Here is a 16,678-nt window from a genome sequence, read left to right as displayed (position 1 = left end):
GTTGATGAGCAAACCTTTGAGGTGTTATGTTTAATGTGAGCCTATATTTAATGAAAGCCTTTTATTTTCAACCATCCACCTGAATGCTATGCCACACCCCAGACCATCTGGGAATATGTTATCATTTGTAAGTTTGGTACTTTTATTTTAATTGATTATTACCACTTGTGCTACTTCATACTTCAAATTCCCTACATTTCAAAGGGAAATAGTATACTTTTTGTGTGAATAATTAAATGAATGCTAATCACATTCTGCTCTATTTTAGTGCAGTATTACAAAGAAATCAACGGTTCATCTTCGGGTAGTCAACATCAACCCTCACTCACTGTCTGGAGAAAAAAATCTCCCTTTTGTCATATGGCTTATTAATTAGGCTGCACAGGTTGGTGAAAACATTATTTAGGATTATATGGAGTGGACAAGAATAACATACAGAGTTTGTTTTTTCTACACATCACAAATGCATACATACATGTACAAACATACAAACAATAACAATTTATTTCTACTTACATGAACATTACTTATACATAGGTATAAAAGAGCAGATACATTCAATAATATGAAAATGTTAAGGAACAATAGCATTTACCTGCTGTTCTTATAATACTATAGCATATAACTTTGTTGTACAGACTATAATGTAAACAGAGTTAAATTATGCTATTAAAATATAAAATATGTCATACACACAACATGTACAAACAGATAGACACTAGAATTAAAGCATATTTTCCATTACATTGATACTAAACTTTGCATTATACATTTGTAATCCTTTATTTTTGACTGTTGACTGTTGACTGTTCACATTCTGGTCTGTTTGCCCTCCCTGTGACTTTCAATAGAGTCTTTCTTGGTCATCTCAACTTCTTGCTTTTGTAGTTTGCTTTGATCATCCTCATCATCTTCATTATCCTTTTTGAACTGAGCTTCAATTTCTGCAGGATCAATGTAAGTGTAGAAATAGGCCATGATGGAGAAAATGATACACACTGCAACCAGGAGAGAGGCAAAGAGGATATACTCTGTCCACTTTGAGAGAGGAGAGACAAACGTAGTATTAATGCATCATCATATGTTACTGACATGAGAAAAAACAGAAACATGTTTAGTCTCTTAAGACTAGTTTTTAGTTTCATTAGTACAAGTTCATATTTTACCTGTTTGGGAAGCTTCGCAAGCTCAGCCACGATCAGTACAATGAAGTTGCCAATAGCAACAGTAAACAGCCAGCCAGCTTGCAGCACTGCTTTCATGTTGCTAGGTGCCTTGAAGACACAAAAGAATGACAAAAGTGTACAATGAACAAAGCCAGAAACAAAGAACAGCACACAATCCAATTATATAGTTCAGGAACAAAGAAAAATAAATACATTAATCCACTGGTGTACTCAAATGGCAGTATAGGTCCTACCTGTGAGTAGGAGAACTCAAGACCAGTAACAGAAAACATCACTTCACCAGCAGTGATGAAGAAGTACTGTGGGATCTGGAGGGCCAAATGGACCGAGTTGGGCTTGATGTTTTCTGACACGGTAATAGACTCCTGACACTAAAACAAAAAATACAAATAATTATACCAGAAATTAAGATAATAGTCTCCAGAGAATACAAATGACAACATTTAATCTAAATGTAAGAATAGGTTGGTGTTATTTTTTATTTGTCAGATTCATATCACCAGTCATATTCTTCAAGCACTGAACTTTTTTCTGTCTGGGACAAATGTGAGTTTTCAGTGAGACTTACATTCGGACCAAAGATCAAAGTGCTGGGGATAAAGTAAGTGTATGAACTTCCAAATCCAAATTCTGCGCTGTATTTACAAGACTGTGAACCGCTCTGCAGGGTAAACGTGGTCCTGATGAATAGAAAAGAACGTCTGTTTACCAAACTGTACTGTCTTGTGCATAAAATAATTTAAAACAGTCAGTCAAGATGAAAACTTACTCTCCATTTTTTATCTTGGTGTAGTTGGAATAATAAAAGGGCTCAATTTGTCCAAAGTCGGCTGCAGGAGTTGATACATTCACTGGTGTGTCCATTCCATTTATAAATCTAAAACAGTTATTTTAGATTTTAGAAAATGGAAAATCAACTAATATAAATAATGAATGTAATTTTCTTCAATTGACTCTGACTCTGAATAACACATTGTTTTGTTTTGTTTTGTTTTTTACTATTTTTAAGCTAATAAAAAACACATTCAAATAGATTATTATTAATTAGATCAGTTAATTGTATATTTATCCACGCATTTGAATGTCAATTTACCGGATTTCGTTGCTGCCTTGTTGTGGTTTGGAAATCAAGTCATCAGCCTGTGGAGAAAAGGAAACTGATTAAACCATCAAAATGCCACTTGTCTGTCTTTGCTTTCTTTATTTTGTGTGTGTCACTCACCAACAGCCATTCATCAGAGATATCTAGGGGAATGAGAAGTGTTTGTCGCAGCCCCTTGGTCATGGAAATCATTTTTGTGACTTTAAAGCTTCCAACCGAAACAGTGATATTTTCTGTTTCAAAGGGGAAAAATTCATCACTCGCCTGCAAAAGAAAACACAACAAGACATAGTAGAAACTGTGCAAATGTTAAGGTAAGAATTTAGGTAAAGGTGTTACCTATCTAGGTGTTAAGGTTTTTGTTCAGTGGACGTACCTGAGCTGCAGTAAGATTCACTGGATCAAGTCCAGGCAGCGTTACTGTGACTGGATTTGTCCCCATGTTCAGTAACTTTAACTGATTCTCGGATTTTGACGGGAATGTGGGCAATGTTTTCTGAAAATGATTTAACATGATTAGTTTCAACCTTACTGTGAGTTTGAAATAAGAGGACATGAACACAACATTTGTTCTATACTTACATCGATTTCCATCTGAACCAGAGCAGCACAGACAAAAGCTATAGCCGCCATGATCATCCCCACCGTCATTCTTTTCAAAGGTCTGTTAAATGAGCAGTAGGTACAGCATCAACTGTCTTAACTTTAAACAGGAATATGTTTTTTTTTAACATCACATATCAACATTTTTAATAATAAAAAAAACAAGGTTCTCATGTAAATCTCACTGAGTATAAGCAATACTTACGTAAAGTTGAAGCCACATTTTTTAATCAGAGGGTAGATTATGCTGTCCATGATGGGCACCAAAGTCAGGATCAGGATGGGGTTGACAGTCTATTAGAGCGCAAAATGGAAAATGAGAACTTACTCGAGTAATATATCGATCCAAGCTAACATAACATGCCAGCATTTATTTTTACTTACCTGCATCTGATCAGGCTGTATAACAATTAATCCCTGCAGACACAAACGTGTGTTAGAAGATGAACAGATTGCTATAGTTAGTTCAAATACATGTTTGGTTTTATCAGCAGACTTACAAAGTGTCCATCCATGGTGGTGGCCTGCAGAGTCCATCTAGAACCCTTTTAAGAAAGAAGCATTGGCGTCAGCACAGTTTCTATTGTCAGCAAGTGGCTTTGCCTTTTAACGCTAAGAGACGCTTTAAGATACCTTTTGGTCAAATAGAGTCCAGAACATGGGAAGTGGGATGTATAAAAACAAGACCTTCAGCACCATTTTGATCTGAGCAATGAGCAGTTTCTAGATAACAGAAAGACAGAATATGAACAACTGTTTACTGATGAAGCATCACATTAGAAACTTTTAGAAAATTCAATAAAGTGAAACATACATCATATTTTTCCTCAGCCCAGTCCATCCAGTGCTGCCTCTTTGGGTATTTCTTGCTTCTGTGTCTGTAGCGGTTTTTAACTGCAAACTGATTTAAAGAAGAGCAAAGATGAAAAATGTTATGTCAAAACACCAGAAGCCACTGTTGGTACACATAAATGCAAACTATGTCACATAAACCAGACTTACCCCAATACATTTACACACTTCCAGCATGATGTTTCCTTGTGGTTCTGGTTTGTAGTACATACCACTCCCAATTATAAACACAGCTGTCAGGGACATCACAAACCAAACTTAGTATCAATACTGTACAGTATATGTACCAAATCTTTACATTTCCACTTTATGTATAGAATTACAGCGTCCAAATACGCGTGGACATACCAAGTGCAACCACCATTAGTGCTGCAGGAACACCGAAGGCCAGAGAATAGCACTTCTGCTGACTGTAGATCCCACAATCCTGGGCTGCAGATCAAAACAACTGTCATTCACCTACAGTCTAAATTTCATTCAATCCCCAAGGACTGTGATTAGTGATTATCACATGCAATTATGTTTACGGCACCATTTATCTAAGCTTTTATGTCCTGTTCATATCTACCTCTGAGGATTGGAGTGATAATGGTTGATAGCAGACTCCCACCGTTAATGCACAAGTAGAAAACAGAGAAGAATGTTCTCCTTTGTTTATCCTGCAAAGAGAAATTAATCAGTTATCCTGTAAACATGTACTAATGCATTACTGGATATGACGTGTAACAAATTCTGCAGTGACTGTGTGTGTATATGAATTTAAGTACACCACCCAAAGATTTTTGGCTCTGAAGATGACAATGTTGGCAAAGTTAGTCCACACTAGAGAGATCCTATTTCTCCTAGATGAGCTTCTCTTCTTTGGCTCTCTATAAAATCTAATCCTTTAAAATCTTTCTCCTTACACACAAAGCACTTAATGATCAAGCTCCATCTTGTCTTACAGTAAAGATCTGATACCACCATATTATCTCAGCTGTCCTGTAAAAGCGTCCGACTCATAATAAACAGTGTTAAGAAAAAAATTAAAAAGCCAGTTAGCCACTTTTGCAAATTGGTAGAATTAGAGATTGTCTTTTGTTTGACAAAGAATGAAGCGCAATGCAAAGCAACCATCAGTAGTTCAGTTAGGGGTGTCATGCTAGTAGCAGCTATTATAACCTTCCAAATTGTAGTCTTTATACTCAACCGGTAGTACTACAAAAGACCTGAAAATCTAGAGCCATCAGGATCAAACATTCCTTTTTCCAATTGTTTGGTTTATGATTCAAAACTAAAATCTCAGGAGGTGGACATGCAATGAATACTTGCTGATTTTGGTATGTAACGTTTGAGTTTAAGCATTGGATGAAACTCATCCTAAGATTTGACCATAAGTGTGCTTCAATTCTAACCTGGTGTTCACTAAACTGGTCTCCACCAAAGGCAGCCACACAAGGTTTGATACCGCCAGTGCCCAGAGCGATGAGGAAGAGGCCCACCATGGACAGCACACTAAATATGAAAAACATAAGCATGAACAACGAATACAGTAAAAATAAGTGATGAAAACTGCATAACAAAACACCACAGTCTGGATTGTTTTGACTCACTTATTTCTATACTAGAATAGAAACTCACACATGAAAGGTCATGTTGTTTGGTGTCCCATTTCTGTCTGAGTCAGTAATATCATGGATCGCACTGACGGCCATTGCAACCTGGCCGATGGCGTAGACAATGGACAAGTAGATGATAGTCCTGTAAGAGGAGGATGGGAAGAAAGACAGATCCCTGCTTAAGTAACTTAAATACTACTGTAAGTACCTCTGCAAAACAGTAAGTGGGGGCTGTGAAATGATGGGAGAGCTGGATGTGCTGCTAAACAAATCACTGACTTAAACTTTCCCAGCCAGGAGTCTGCCACAATGGCCCCAAGGATAGGGGTGAGGTAGCAGAGAGCCACAAAGGTGTGGTAGATGGAGGTGGACAAGTCATCATCCCACAACAAGAAGTACTTGAAGTACAGCACCAGCACAGCTGTGGACAGAAAAATGAGACTTAGATTAGACTTAATCCTGCAGTAATCCTATCATCATAAACATCTGTTATTAAGTCTCCCATGGTGACATAATGGGTGGACAAAATGGTAGTAACATCAGCAAGTGGGTCTAGAACAAAGTGTTCTCACCTCGCATTCCATAGTAGGAGAACCTCTCGCAGAACTCGTTCACCACAATGAAGAAGATGCTGATTGGGTAGCCACACACCACTTTGCTCTGATGGATAAGAAACAGCAGGATAGTTTTCAGCAGTGCCGAAGGAAATATTTAACTCTTAAATATAAGTACTGTATAAACATCACACAGCAAAACTACTATATTAGATAGTTAAAGTTCAGCAGTTACAAGTTACAAGTTACAAGTAAGAGCAACTAAATGTACTTTGGTGGAAAGTTTCACTTAAGTAGAAGTAGCAATATGACCAAAATTTGACTAATGTAAGATCATAATTCAAAGTATTTATATACGGAATGTCATATTCCAGGATATTATAGGAAGTATTGCAGGCTGAAAATTATTGATGCGATGCATGACATGTTTTATATCACTTCAATGCTGTTGAAGGTTGAACTAATGTAGTAACCCCAACTGTAACTACAGTATATATACTGCTGAGTAGTTTATTAATTTCCCCCAAGATCAGTAAAGTCTTTAAACTATATTCACAATATAGTTGTTGATTATATTTTATTAATCTGGGCCTGTAAAGTTCTGAGTGGCTTAAGGTATCAAATAATTGTAGGGGAGTAATATTTACAATAAATGTAATTACAAAAATGCAAATACTACTGCAAACTTTCTTTTAAGTACAGCTCTTGAATAAATATTACTTTCCAAAACTGACTATGTTTCAGAACAAACTGTTGTAAAAACTATTAGTCTGAGAAGTAGCAACTATGCTTATCAAATAAATGCAGTCAAGTCGAAGTATATTTTTCTAATATAATTAAGGTAAAAACGTCTCATTAAGTCATTAATTGTCTTAATGGAGAATTTAGAACAAATGCCACGCAAACACTCAAACTGTAAAAGGAATGAAGTACTTTACCTTTACTTTGCTCTTGTGTTTCTTGGGATCTTCTTTATCTGCACACAATATGGAAGTAGTTTAATCTATCAGCTTCACGTGTGTGAAGGTGTCTGTACCTTCTGGATTTTGTTTTTACTAATTTATATGAAAACACACGGACTCACCTGTCATGATGTAGCAGTGAGGGTGCCACCTGATCTCTTCTGTAGTTGGATATTCCTTTGAGATTTCTCCAGGTGCAGTTGATACTTATCATCAACTGTTCACCAGTGGGAGTGTTTCATGTATTATTGCTTCCTATTAGTCCTTGATCTGCCTTTCACACTGCTGACTGTGTTGCTTTTATGATGGGTGGGCCTATGTTGAGTCCCTGACACTTCATAAAACAGTATTTGATCCCAAGAACATTTACACCTGAAGAATAAGTACAAAAATAAGGATTCATAATTGCAAGTGCAGAGAAATGAGTGGATTTTATTTAAAAAGAAAAGCATTAGGGAACATCTCTGTTTACAGCAGAACAGCGACTTTGTGTTAAATAATAATAAAAAAAAAAAAATGCTGTCCAAATATAAAACATTTCACTGAACACTAAAATGGTAAAAGCTTCATATTACTTCCACAGTAGGCGTAGTGTCTGGTTCCACACCTCATCACTTTGGCAAGAAGGTGAACATCATCTTTACAGTGTATAAGCCCCACATAGCAACATACTTTTATTGCACACACTCCATTTTTTATATACATCAGTTCACAACTTGGAATATACTTTTTGCAATTGTTTTAAATATTTAAAAACTCCCCCGCTCTAAGACATTGAAGTGACTTAAGTATGAATGCCATCATATGAGGCGTTTGTAAATTAGCATTTTTTATAGAAATATATCGTCGTGTAGAGGGAGTTGAGTGTCGACATACTGTATGCAGCATATACTGTTCCTCAAGACATCAATGTAGTGGCTTAAAAATATGGAATCCTGTACATAAAAAACACAATGCGAAACATTATCAAAATAAAACCAAATGGGCCAGTGGGTGTGGGTGTAATGTAATGACATGCATATTAAAGATCCCAACAGGAATGTCTCCATGAAACACACTGCACTGTCTGTGCAGTTAGAAACAGGTGAAGGAGAAGTGTCCTGTCATCTCTCCTGCACGGCCCCCACAGGTCTCAAGCCTCACATCAGTATTGTCACAGGAAAAAATAAATTGGCCACATCCATCACAACCATGCTTTCCGTATGGATTAAAAAGGTCCGGTCCCTTAGTCGCTGAGAAGTGGTCACTAACGTCGTTATTGTTGTCTCTATTTGAGCTGACGGAAGAGACGTAAGAGACATCACCAGCATGCCTGGCATGGCCTTGGCGATGAATACAGGGCGCTGAGGTCAACCCAAGCTGCCATCATACCACAGATGAAGAGCTGGGTATGCCCTGGATAGTGGTAGTGGTTGGCGTGCCACTGATGGCGTTGAAGATATGAAGAGAGTCTGGAAGAACACTCTTCATGCCATCTTCCACAGGACTGATCTGAAAGGAGCAAAAGTGGAGGAAATGAATGAGAGATTAACCAATATAACTAACCCTATATTCTAGAATAATTTAATTACCTTTATTGTACAGCTGTTGTTAAACTACTCTGTATATTTTGTTGTAAGTTGTGTTGCTTTTTATATTGTTTTACTACATTTTTATATACTAGGAGCTAAACACAATTACTCTGCACTGTATGGTGCATTGGTCTTAAATGACAATAAAGTGAACTTGACTTTGAGGTGCAGCTTCAGCATTTCATGAATGTTAATAGATATATATATAAAATTGAAAACAACCAATACACATGACATCAACAGAAAATAAAACGAGCCAAAAAGAGTAGACATATTAATGTATGTAAATACAAAAACAGAAATAAATGCAAACCACATCTATATTCAGATGCGCGCACACACACACACACACACACACACACACACACACACACACACACACACACACACACACACACACACACACACACAGACATCAAACTCCTACATTACATGTACATACAGATTTGTACATACATTTATACTATTTACATGCAAAAACATACATCAGTCCAAAAGAGGTAAGCGCAGAAGTTGATCTAGCCAGGTTAGGTCAATGTGTTCATAGTGGATAGAGCATAGGTATTGGTTATCAATATCAAACGGAGGATTAACTGTCCTGGTGGATGTTGCACGTGTCACGTCAGAGAGCATTTTATGTCTACATCTCTATCTGTTGCAGGCATGTAAAAGATAAGGTCTGTCTATGGTCTGAATACATAACTATCAGTCTCATATTTAAGCTCTAGCTCGAAGCAAAGCGACCTAATGTGATGAAATTGATTATTTTCCTATTTTGTTAATAATAGGCAGGATTAATATAAGTATATAAAGGTTTCAGATTACAAAGATGTCGCAGGGGTCAAAAATGTTTGTAGCTTTATATAATATGTAAAACATAATACAAAGATGTGAAAAAGAATTAATACAACAGCAGGATCAGTCTGAAATGAAAATCCTGCAGCCATCAAGATGTCAGATAATATCTCAGAACAGATGACTGTGTCTGGCCGGACCAACAACTAACAACAAAGCTTTTTATTGCATTCTGGTGCTTCCTGCATTACCATCCAATCTGCTCATGTCAGCACAAAGGAAAAACAGAGAATGGTGTTATAAAAAGGTGTATTATCAGTCACGTTATCCAACAGGGGTAGATTACAGTTCAGCAGTGACATTAATAATTCAGAAAATAATTACACTGGTACTTTGAACAGAAAAATATACATGTATACTTACTTGCTCATGCATGATGATGGATAGCTCTCTGGCTAGGTCTCTATAGTTGGCTTTCATCTCATCATGGTACTCTTGTTGATCCTCTTTAATCAGTCGCTCATTAATGCCAAGTCCGTGGCCACACGCCTCCACAAAATGCCTGTTTAGAACAAATAAATAAATAAAATAGCGATGTGTTCTACAAAGCAATAAAAGCTGATCTAGCTTTGCAGCTTGCACCTGTTCCTGTTGACATTTCATCTCACCTGAAGACCTCTTTCAACTGTTTGACCTTGTTATCAGGATACTTTTTGGCACACGCGTCGTCGAGAAAAGCTCGGGCATATGCGAGTGGCCCTGCATTTACCTGAGGATGAATACAGAAACCTTGTCATATTTCTACTTTCTCTATGTGTTTGTGTGTGTGTGTTAACAAAATTTCAAACTGGCACCTGGACACTGATGCTGCCCTGCAGCTTGAGCTGCAGACGAATCATGTCCACCTCACTGGAGGAGCAGAGTTGTTTGATTTCCGCCACCTTCTTGCTCATTTCATCGATGGCCACCTCAATGGGACTCAGATCAGTGTGGTGTTGATACATAACAGCAATACGTTTCTTTACATAGGGGAAGCAATGTGTGGCTGTGGGACAGAAACATTGATAATAGGTGTGAACCTTTGCTTCTCACGATAACCTCTCTTCATGTGTTGTCATAGTTTTACAGCTCTAGAACTCAGTTGTGCACTGTACTGTGTGTCTTTGAACGCTCTCAAATATAAAGATAAGACAAAGTGGTTGAACCTTTGGATTTTTCTGCATCATAAAAACCACATAACTGTGATTAAACAATTTATTAGGAAAGGTCCTTGACAAAGAGCTGACATGTTCTGAATCTAATCATGCACGGGATCTATGATGCCTGAACAACTGATACATGAAAGACTTTCACACTGTGTATTTAAAGCTTTGCTCTCATGTGTGAATATGCACAGTAGGAGGAGGTTTGGAAAATAATACTTCAGTGAAGGAAGAACAGTTTTCTACTTCTCAGATTGTTTGGATTATAAATATCATATTGTATTTACAGCTAGATAAAAACTATCCCAAAGGGTTAAACTGTCTTACGTAGATCTGGAAGAAGCTTATCCTGAGCCAATACTGCATATGCTGTACAAGAGGTTACTTACTGGTTAGTATAGTCCTGCGCTTGCACTGCTCTTCCACACCACCTTGCTTTTTGCCTGATATGGTGAAAGGCATCTCAAACACAAATCGACGAATATTGTGGCTCTTTTCAAAGTCTGTCTTCCTGTCCACCAGTTCCTTCTCATCCAGGTAAGGGGTCACATGTGTCACTTGGATATATGCATACTTAGAGTCCAGATCTTTGGGGTTAATCTGTAAACATGACACGTACAATAAATTAATACCATACTGTTTAAATATTCTGAGCAAAAATATCTCCTCGACACAAATGACTATAAGCTTCAACAATGTCTTACCCTGCCAGAGTCTTGAATCATCTTCACGTTCTCTTGTCCAAACTTGTCTGAGTACAGCTTAAGGAGCCTCTGAGAGATCTCAGACAAAGGGGTAAATTTGGGTTCTTTGTAGATGTACTCCTTACCATCTTCATCCTCAAAGAAGCCCTAAAAAGATAACATAGCATCTGAATTAATATAAATTCACTGTGTGTTTACCTAATACGATATGAAGAAGCACACAGTACCACATCAAACCATACATGGGCTGTGATTGGGAGTTATTGCCACGGTTCAATTACAATTAATTTGTAAAATGAGTATTTACTATTAAATTGTAAAATAGTCATTTCCTACTACTACTACTACTTTTTTAAGTCTCAGTTCTAGGCTGAAAGGTCGGGCAGACTCCACAGGTACACAACCCTCTAGCAAATGTTCAAGCACAGGGACAGAAAAACTAAACAAAACAAAAAAACACCAAAAGAAATGAATTGGCTTCATGTTAACTGTGTGAGAAAAAGGTTGGGGAAAACTAGAATTAGTCATTTGTTCTGTATATAAATGGTTAAAAATCCAATGGACAGACGGGTGAAGCTATGAATTTACCCAGTGAGAGATAAATATTGCCATTAGCCCTTTGAGGGTTTCCTACTATGAGCAGGACAACACTAAGGGTGTCGTAAAGGAGGAGTTAAAGAGCTCAAAGATAAGAAATGCACTTGAAATTCATGGCACCTACTGCATTAGCAAAGGAGCACAACACAGCCTATAACATCACTGCAGTCCAACTGGCTTTCATATTAATTTACCTCAGCCTCTGAGTCAGTAAACTGGTACTGCTACAGGGTGCGGAGGACAGAGAATAAAGTCAAGGTTATTCCACGAAGATTACCTAAATACTCTAAATGTAACACAGAGGTATGTATGGTACTTTTTCAACACTTTTATTTTGTGGATCTCTATCAAAACACACAAAAACGACACCTCACAAATGTTTATAAAACTTTAAAAGTAAGACAAAAATAAGAGTCAGTGCTAAACTCACATAAAGTTAGATATAAGACAAAAGCAGAAACACTGAAATGTGTGCCATGCAACACATGAGTCATGAGTGTTGACTGATCGTTATGATGTAAACTGAAGAAGCAAACTGAGGCCGAGAGATGTAATAGATTACAACAGCACTAACACCACACAAAGACTCCGGCTGCTCAGAAAGGCTAGCAAGGTCTACTGCTCGACTTACCGCTGCCTTTAACGAAGGTGAAAAGCAGAAAAGGCTATTAGTGTGGACAATAAAACGCCACTGCATGTGATCGTGCTATTAAAAATACAAACACCTTCAGCAATCTGCATGCTGAATGGAAATTACTTTGCAAAATATACTTTTTTAAATACATTTCTGTACAGTTAGTTCATAAATCATGCTGTAAAATTAATAAGTTTATTAGGGAAATTAAATTAAAAGTCTATTTTAGATTTAATTTAAACACCCTTGTAAGTTAACAGCTGTGGAGAGTAAAACTGACCTGGCCAAAGAAAGCCACTCTGAAGAAGGTGCCCAGCAGCCGCTTGCCTGTGTGCATGACCTCTGTCACTTTGCTGTATGCACGGTGCAATGTGTCATAAAGGTGGGCCAGTTTCTGTGCAACAAAGTAAAAATAATTTGATTGTATTTGTAGACATCAATGGTTAAGACAAAAGATAAACCCTGGGGATTTTTGTGTCCTGATTAAGGAGTCTTCTACCTCAAAGTCTCTGCGCTTCTCATAAATGGGGATTATGAGTTTGTAGATGTCAGAGATGAGCTCATAACGCTCAGCTTTCCACAGCCCATCTGCACACTCCTCCAAAAGCTCCATTAGGACATCCTGAGGTAACAAGAGAAATATGGATTTAATAATTAATCAAACTGATAAGTCAACACAGTCATAAGTGTTGTCATGACATAATGTAACGTATACTAGTGAGGGGCTGTCTTGGAGGTAGACATCTAAACAAACTGTCTTCTTCAAAATACCCCTTTTTTGTTTTATGTAAATTAAAGTGAATTTTTGTTTGTTTGTTTTAGAAAAACAAAACATGGAAGTACTTCATTGAAGTGGACATCTTGCATCCCAACATCCTCCATCATTGCTCCTTCTTCATCAATATTTGGAGTCACGACACGAAATGCTGAGCAGCCCTGCTTGAACATGCCTGCACACAACACAAGATGCAACAGTATTTTAACATAAACACACAAGATTTCAAGGAATAAAGTAGTAAGTGTGACCCTTTCTGTAAAAGTAGTAAAATATTTTACAGACAATTGAGCACTCAGAACTATATAACTGGCCATACTATGTTGCTATGTGCTACTGTGTTGTGTGCAAGAGAAACAGACCTTTTCTCCGCAGGTATTCTGCCACAAGCGCTGCTACATGCACATAACACATAGCTGCCTGTAAACAACAAGAATAAACCCATTTCAGAAAGAGTGATGCTGGCAGTACTGATTACATGAACGTATATCACTTCACAAGAAGATGAGCACACAAAACGTGAAGTAATTCCCGTTGGTACTTGACATTTGAATAGGTCATATAGACACAAATCACACACGTTATCACAGGTGAAATTAGACTCCCTCGTACCAAAGTCCGCCCTATTCAGCCACACAGACAAAGCAGCGTCTCCTATCACAGACCTCTGACATGTCTCCATTCTTCACATGGATTCGGGCCATGCTGTCCAGCCAGGTCTTGCGCAGCTCAGGTGTGCTGGCGTAAGACTTGGCCAGGCTGTACTGCAGGTCAACCAACATCTCTGGATCTCTTTCGTGCTCCTTCATCTGAGCCGTGGCCATCAAAACTGTTCTGATACGTTTGGTCAGGTCCTTCACATCTGATGGGAAAGCTGTATTCTGTCGATGCAGATGCAGTAATTATAGTAGTTGGATTTGTCAGTGCTACCTCCAGTGCATATTTTTAATACTTTATTAACGAGAAATGCTAACATCCAAGAAGAATTCATTTCTGACCTTAATAGTCTTGTCACTGTTGGCGCAGTTGTTGATGATTGACAGAGATTGCTGGAAGCGTGTACTTCCAATACCAATGACATCAGCTATCAATTGACTGACAGCAATCACCACCTATAGAAAATAAAAGATGAGCAATTATAAAATTGATTTTTAACTTCTGTTAAAATCGGTTCTCACAGAATGAAGTTATGGTATATTCAGTATATTCAATATGTTTAGTAGCTCTCTTTTTTTAATTTTTACAGATGTTTATTGTGCCCAGTGTGTGCATGGTCACCCTACCTGTAGGTGCGTCCGGACAAAGGATTTGCGACCTGTGTAGTCAAAGTTGCTCTTCATGAGGAAGTAGAGTAGGTGGGCTGCATCACTGCGAATGGAGCTCAGCTTGGAGTTACAACACTTCAAGATCTCATAGCAGAATGCAGCACACATGTCAGCACGGCCCTCAAAGAACGTACAGGGAAACTAGAGGATAGTGAAGACAGGATAAGTAGTGAGCAAACAACTGAGGCCTTGACAGAGTATTGTTGAATAAGATGCCAAAAGCCCTTTCAACCTTGTAGATGAAGGTGCGCAGTGTTGTGAAGATCTGCTTGAGGGCTGTTTCTGACTGATTGATCTGCAGGAAACACAGGTGGACCTCAAAGACCTTCTTCATGAGTGGACTGTGGCCGTGGTCAGAGCACAGCTGTGTCTGTGGGGAAATGCATATTGTATTTTAAAGGTGCCACTATAAAGTACTTTAACAGGAAGATTAAGTTTGTGACAAGCATTTATGTTATGCATCTTACCTTGAAACCCATGATGAAGATGCTCAGTGTGTCCAGGACAGTCAGGGACACTTCAGTGGCGATGTTGGCCTCCAGCAGTGACTGATTTAACACGTCGGCGTCTGAGTGACTGTAGGCTGAAGAAAACGAACAACAAACAAAAAGCTGTAGCTGTTTCACTCCCAGTGATTAAAAAAATAATGTCTCATATATCATCACATAAAATAGGAGACCTTAGTGTTAAAGAATGGGAAATATCATTTGATTGGCTGAAAGGTTTCATCCCAAATTGAACCAAAAACAGCTTAGAGTTGCCAAAGCAATAGCTTTTATTAAATGAATGGAGAAATGTGGATGATGCACACACTTTGCTTACTGGTTGTAGCATTCATTTAATTTCTGAATGATAACAGAATTTTTTTAAATGGCATGTTTCCCCCTGAAATGTACTTTTTTTTTTTTTTTTTAAATACAACAAAAAACAGCATAGCACAAAAACAAAAGAACTATGACAATACATGGTATTGTATTTTAGAATGAAACCCTTCTTATTTTACATGTGCTTTTGTACGTTTTTGTAATAAAATGTAAAATAAAGTTAAGAGCAGATGAGAAAATGTTCAGTTAAAGTTGGCATGCACTTAAATAAACCAAATGAACAGAGCCAATAAGTCTGCAAACTGCCTGCCAATCTGATACATTCTTACCATGGTCTACAGATATTCCAAGAATACTTGAAATCTTTCTTACACTGAAAACACAAAGAAACTTTATTAAGTAATGCCATTAACAGACTGAGCAAACAGCTTACACCCTTCAGAATAAAGATAATGCTACAAACAGCTGCCATGGCCCCAATACAGTTTACTCTACTGATCTGCGTTGATGTCTTTTAAGCATTGTCTGTTTGAAAGTGGGCTGGGTTTAAACAGAGGATGAGGATGATGTTCACGATGATGATGATGACGATGTTGAAAAGCATGAGGAATCAGACTACACAGGGTACGAGGAGGAGGACGGGCGTCCTGTGGAAGAAGATGTTTGATGAAGAGAGCAGTATGGGGCACTTACTGTGGTTAAATGTGTATGAGTTATCCAGGCTGCTGAGCTGCTGTAAGCGGGCATGCATCATTCCCGCCCTGTTACGGGACACAGGCAGAGTCTGAGACTTCCGCTCATGTGCTACGGGTCCTGCCCCATCCTGGTTCCTGATGAGGAAACAGGACAATGTTAGATGAATTGCTGACAAGGAGTTAGTGAAGCAGGTCAGGGTGAGTAATACCCAGGAAGGCATTCATGTTCATTATTTTTGAGAACACCTACTGTATGTAGCAAAATAAAGGTATAGGCTGCATGTCTGACATGCAGTTTTCTAGCAAAATTATAAGAAGCATGAAAGCAGAAAGATTACTGCGCAAGCCATGCATGTGAGAGTGACAGTGGCTACACGTGAATTTAGTGAGCAAGTAAGTTGTGTCACAGCACTGCAACTTTTATTGGGTGACAAGAAATCATGCAATGACTTTGAGAACGTCAGTTCAGGCTTTAGGCTTACCCAGGCAAGAGGGGGCAGGAGCCAGGTTTTATTTCATTATGGTAAACTTGCCAGCATTTAGGTGAATAGAGATAGAAACAGTGGTGGGATGTTAGAGAGAGTGAGCAAAAACCCTGAGTCAAGGCCGGAGCTCTCAAACAGTGGAGAGAGAGAGGATACAATATTATGTTTGAATACATTTTAATCACTAGAAACAATCCCAGTTCCTTAGAATGA

General features: G+C 38.1%; 2 protein-coding genes across 6 annotated transcripts in view; both read right to left on the bottom strand.

The window, feature by feature from the left end:
* Window positions 1-135: 135 nt before the first annotated feature.
* Window positions 136-7,238, bottom strand: slc15a1a (solute carrier family 15 member 1a). Its single transcript, XM_026375725.1, has 23 exons — window positions 6,981-7,238; window positions 6,835-6,872; window positions 5,915-6,002; window positions 5,622-5,763; window positions 5,365-5,484; window positions 5,139-5,238; window positions 4,313-4,403; window positions 4,093-4,176; window positions 3,895-3,977; window positions 3,707-3,793; window positions 3,526-3,615; window positions 3,393-3,437; window positions 3,277-3,309; window positions 3,098-3,186; window positions 2,872-2,953; window positions 2,666-2,785; window positions 2,410-2,553; window positions 2,281-2,327; window positions 1,957-2,064; window positions 1,756-1,867; window positions 1,421-1,558; window positions 1,167-1,274; window positions 136-1,038 (listed from the first exon to the last, which is right to left on the bottom strand). The coding sequence occupies exons 1-23, from the start codon at window positions 6,985-6,987 to the stop codon at window positions 811-813; spliced, it is 2,184 nt and encodes a 727-aa protein (XP_026231510.1). The 5' UTR covers window positions 6,988-7,238; the 3' UTR covers window positions 136-810.
* A 25-nt stretch (window positions 7,239-7,263) lies between these two features.
* The window catches only part of zmp:0000001200 (dedicator of cytokinesis protein 9), a 61,251-nt gene continuing 51,836 nt past the window's right edge, over window positions 7,264-16,678 (bottom strand). For all 5 annotated transcript variants that reach the window (XM_026375723.1, XM_026375720.1, XM_026375722.1 and 2 more), the window contains 16 exons: window positions 15,979-16,115; window positions 14,929-15,044; window positions 14,694-14,831; window positions 14,420-14,602; window positions 14,135-14,248; window positions 13,802-14,017; window positions 13,499-13,556; window positions 13,205-13,311; window positions 12,861-12,983; window positions 12,642-12,755; window positions 11,131-11,277; window positions 10,816-11,026; window positions 10,079-10,269; window positions 9,893-9,993; window positions 9,648-9,786; window positions 7,264-8,349 (listed from right to left, as the gene is read on the bottom strand). In XM_026375723.1, coding sequence (XP_026231508.1) covers window positions 8,224-8,349; window positions 9,648-9,786; window positions 9,893-9,993; window positions 10,079-10,269; window positions 10,816-11,026; window positions 11,131-11,277; window positions 12,642-12,755; window positions 12,861-12,983; window positions 13,205-13,311; window positions 13,499-13,556; window positions 13,802-14,017; window positions 14,135-14,248; window positions 14,420-14,602; window positions 14,694-14,831; window positions 14,929-15,044; window positions 15,979-16,115 — 2,221 coding nt within the window. In that variant the 3' untranslated portion in view covers window positions 7,264-8,223. The remainder of the gene's footprint in view (window positions 8,350-9,647; window positions 9,787-9,892; window positions 9,994-10,078; window positions 10,270-10,815; window positions 11,027-11,130; window positions 11,278-12,641; window positions 12,756-12,860; window positions 12,984-13,204; window positions 13,312-13,498; window positions 13,557-13,801; window positions 14,018-14,134; window positions 14,249-14,419; window positions 14,603-14,693; window positions 14,832-14,928; window positions 15,045-15,978; window positions 16,116-16,678) is intronic.

Source organism: Anabas testudineus, chromosome 21, assembly GCF_900324465.2.
Source record: "Anabas testudineus chromosome 21, fAnaTes1.2, whole genome shotgun sequence".
In the NCBI taxonomy this organism is placed as follows: domain Eukaryota; kingdom Metazoa; phylum Chordata; class Actinopteri; order Anabantiformes; family Anabantidae; genus Anabas; species Anabas testudineus.
This window is presented reverse-complemented; position numbering and strand designations above follow the sequence as displayed.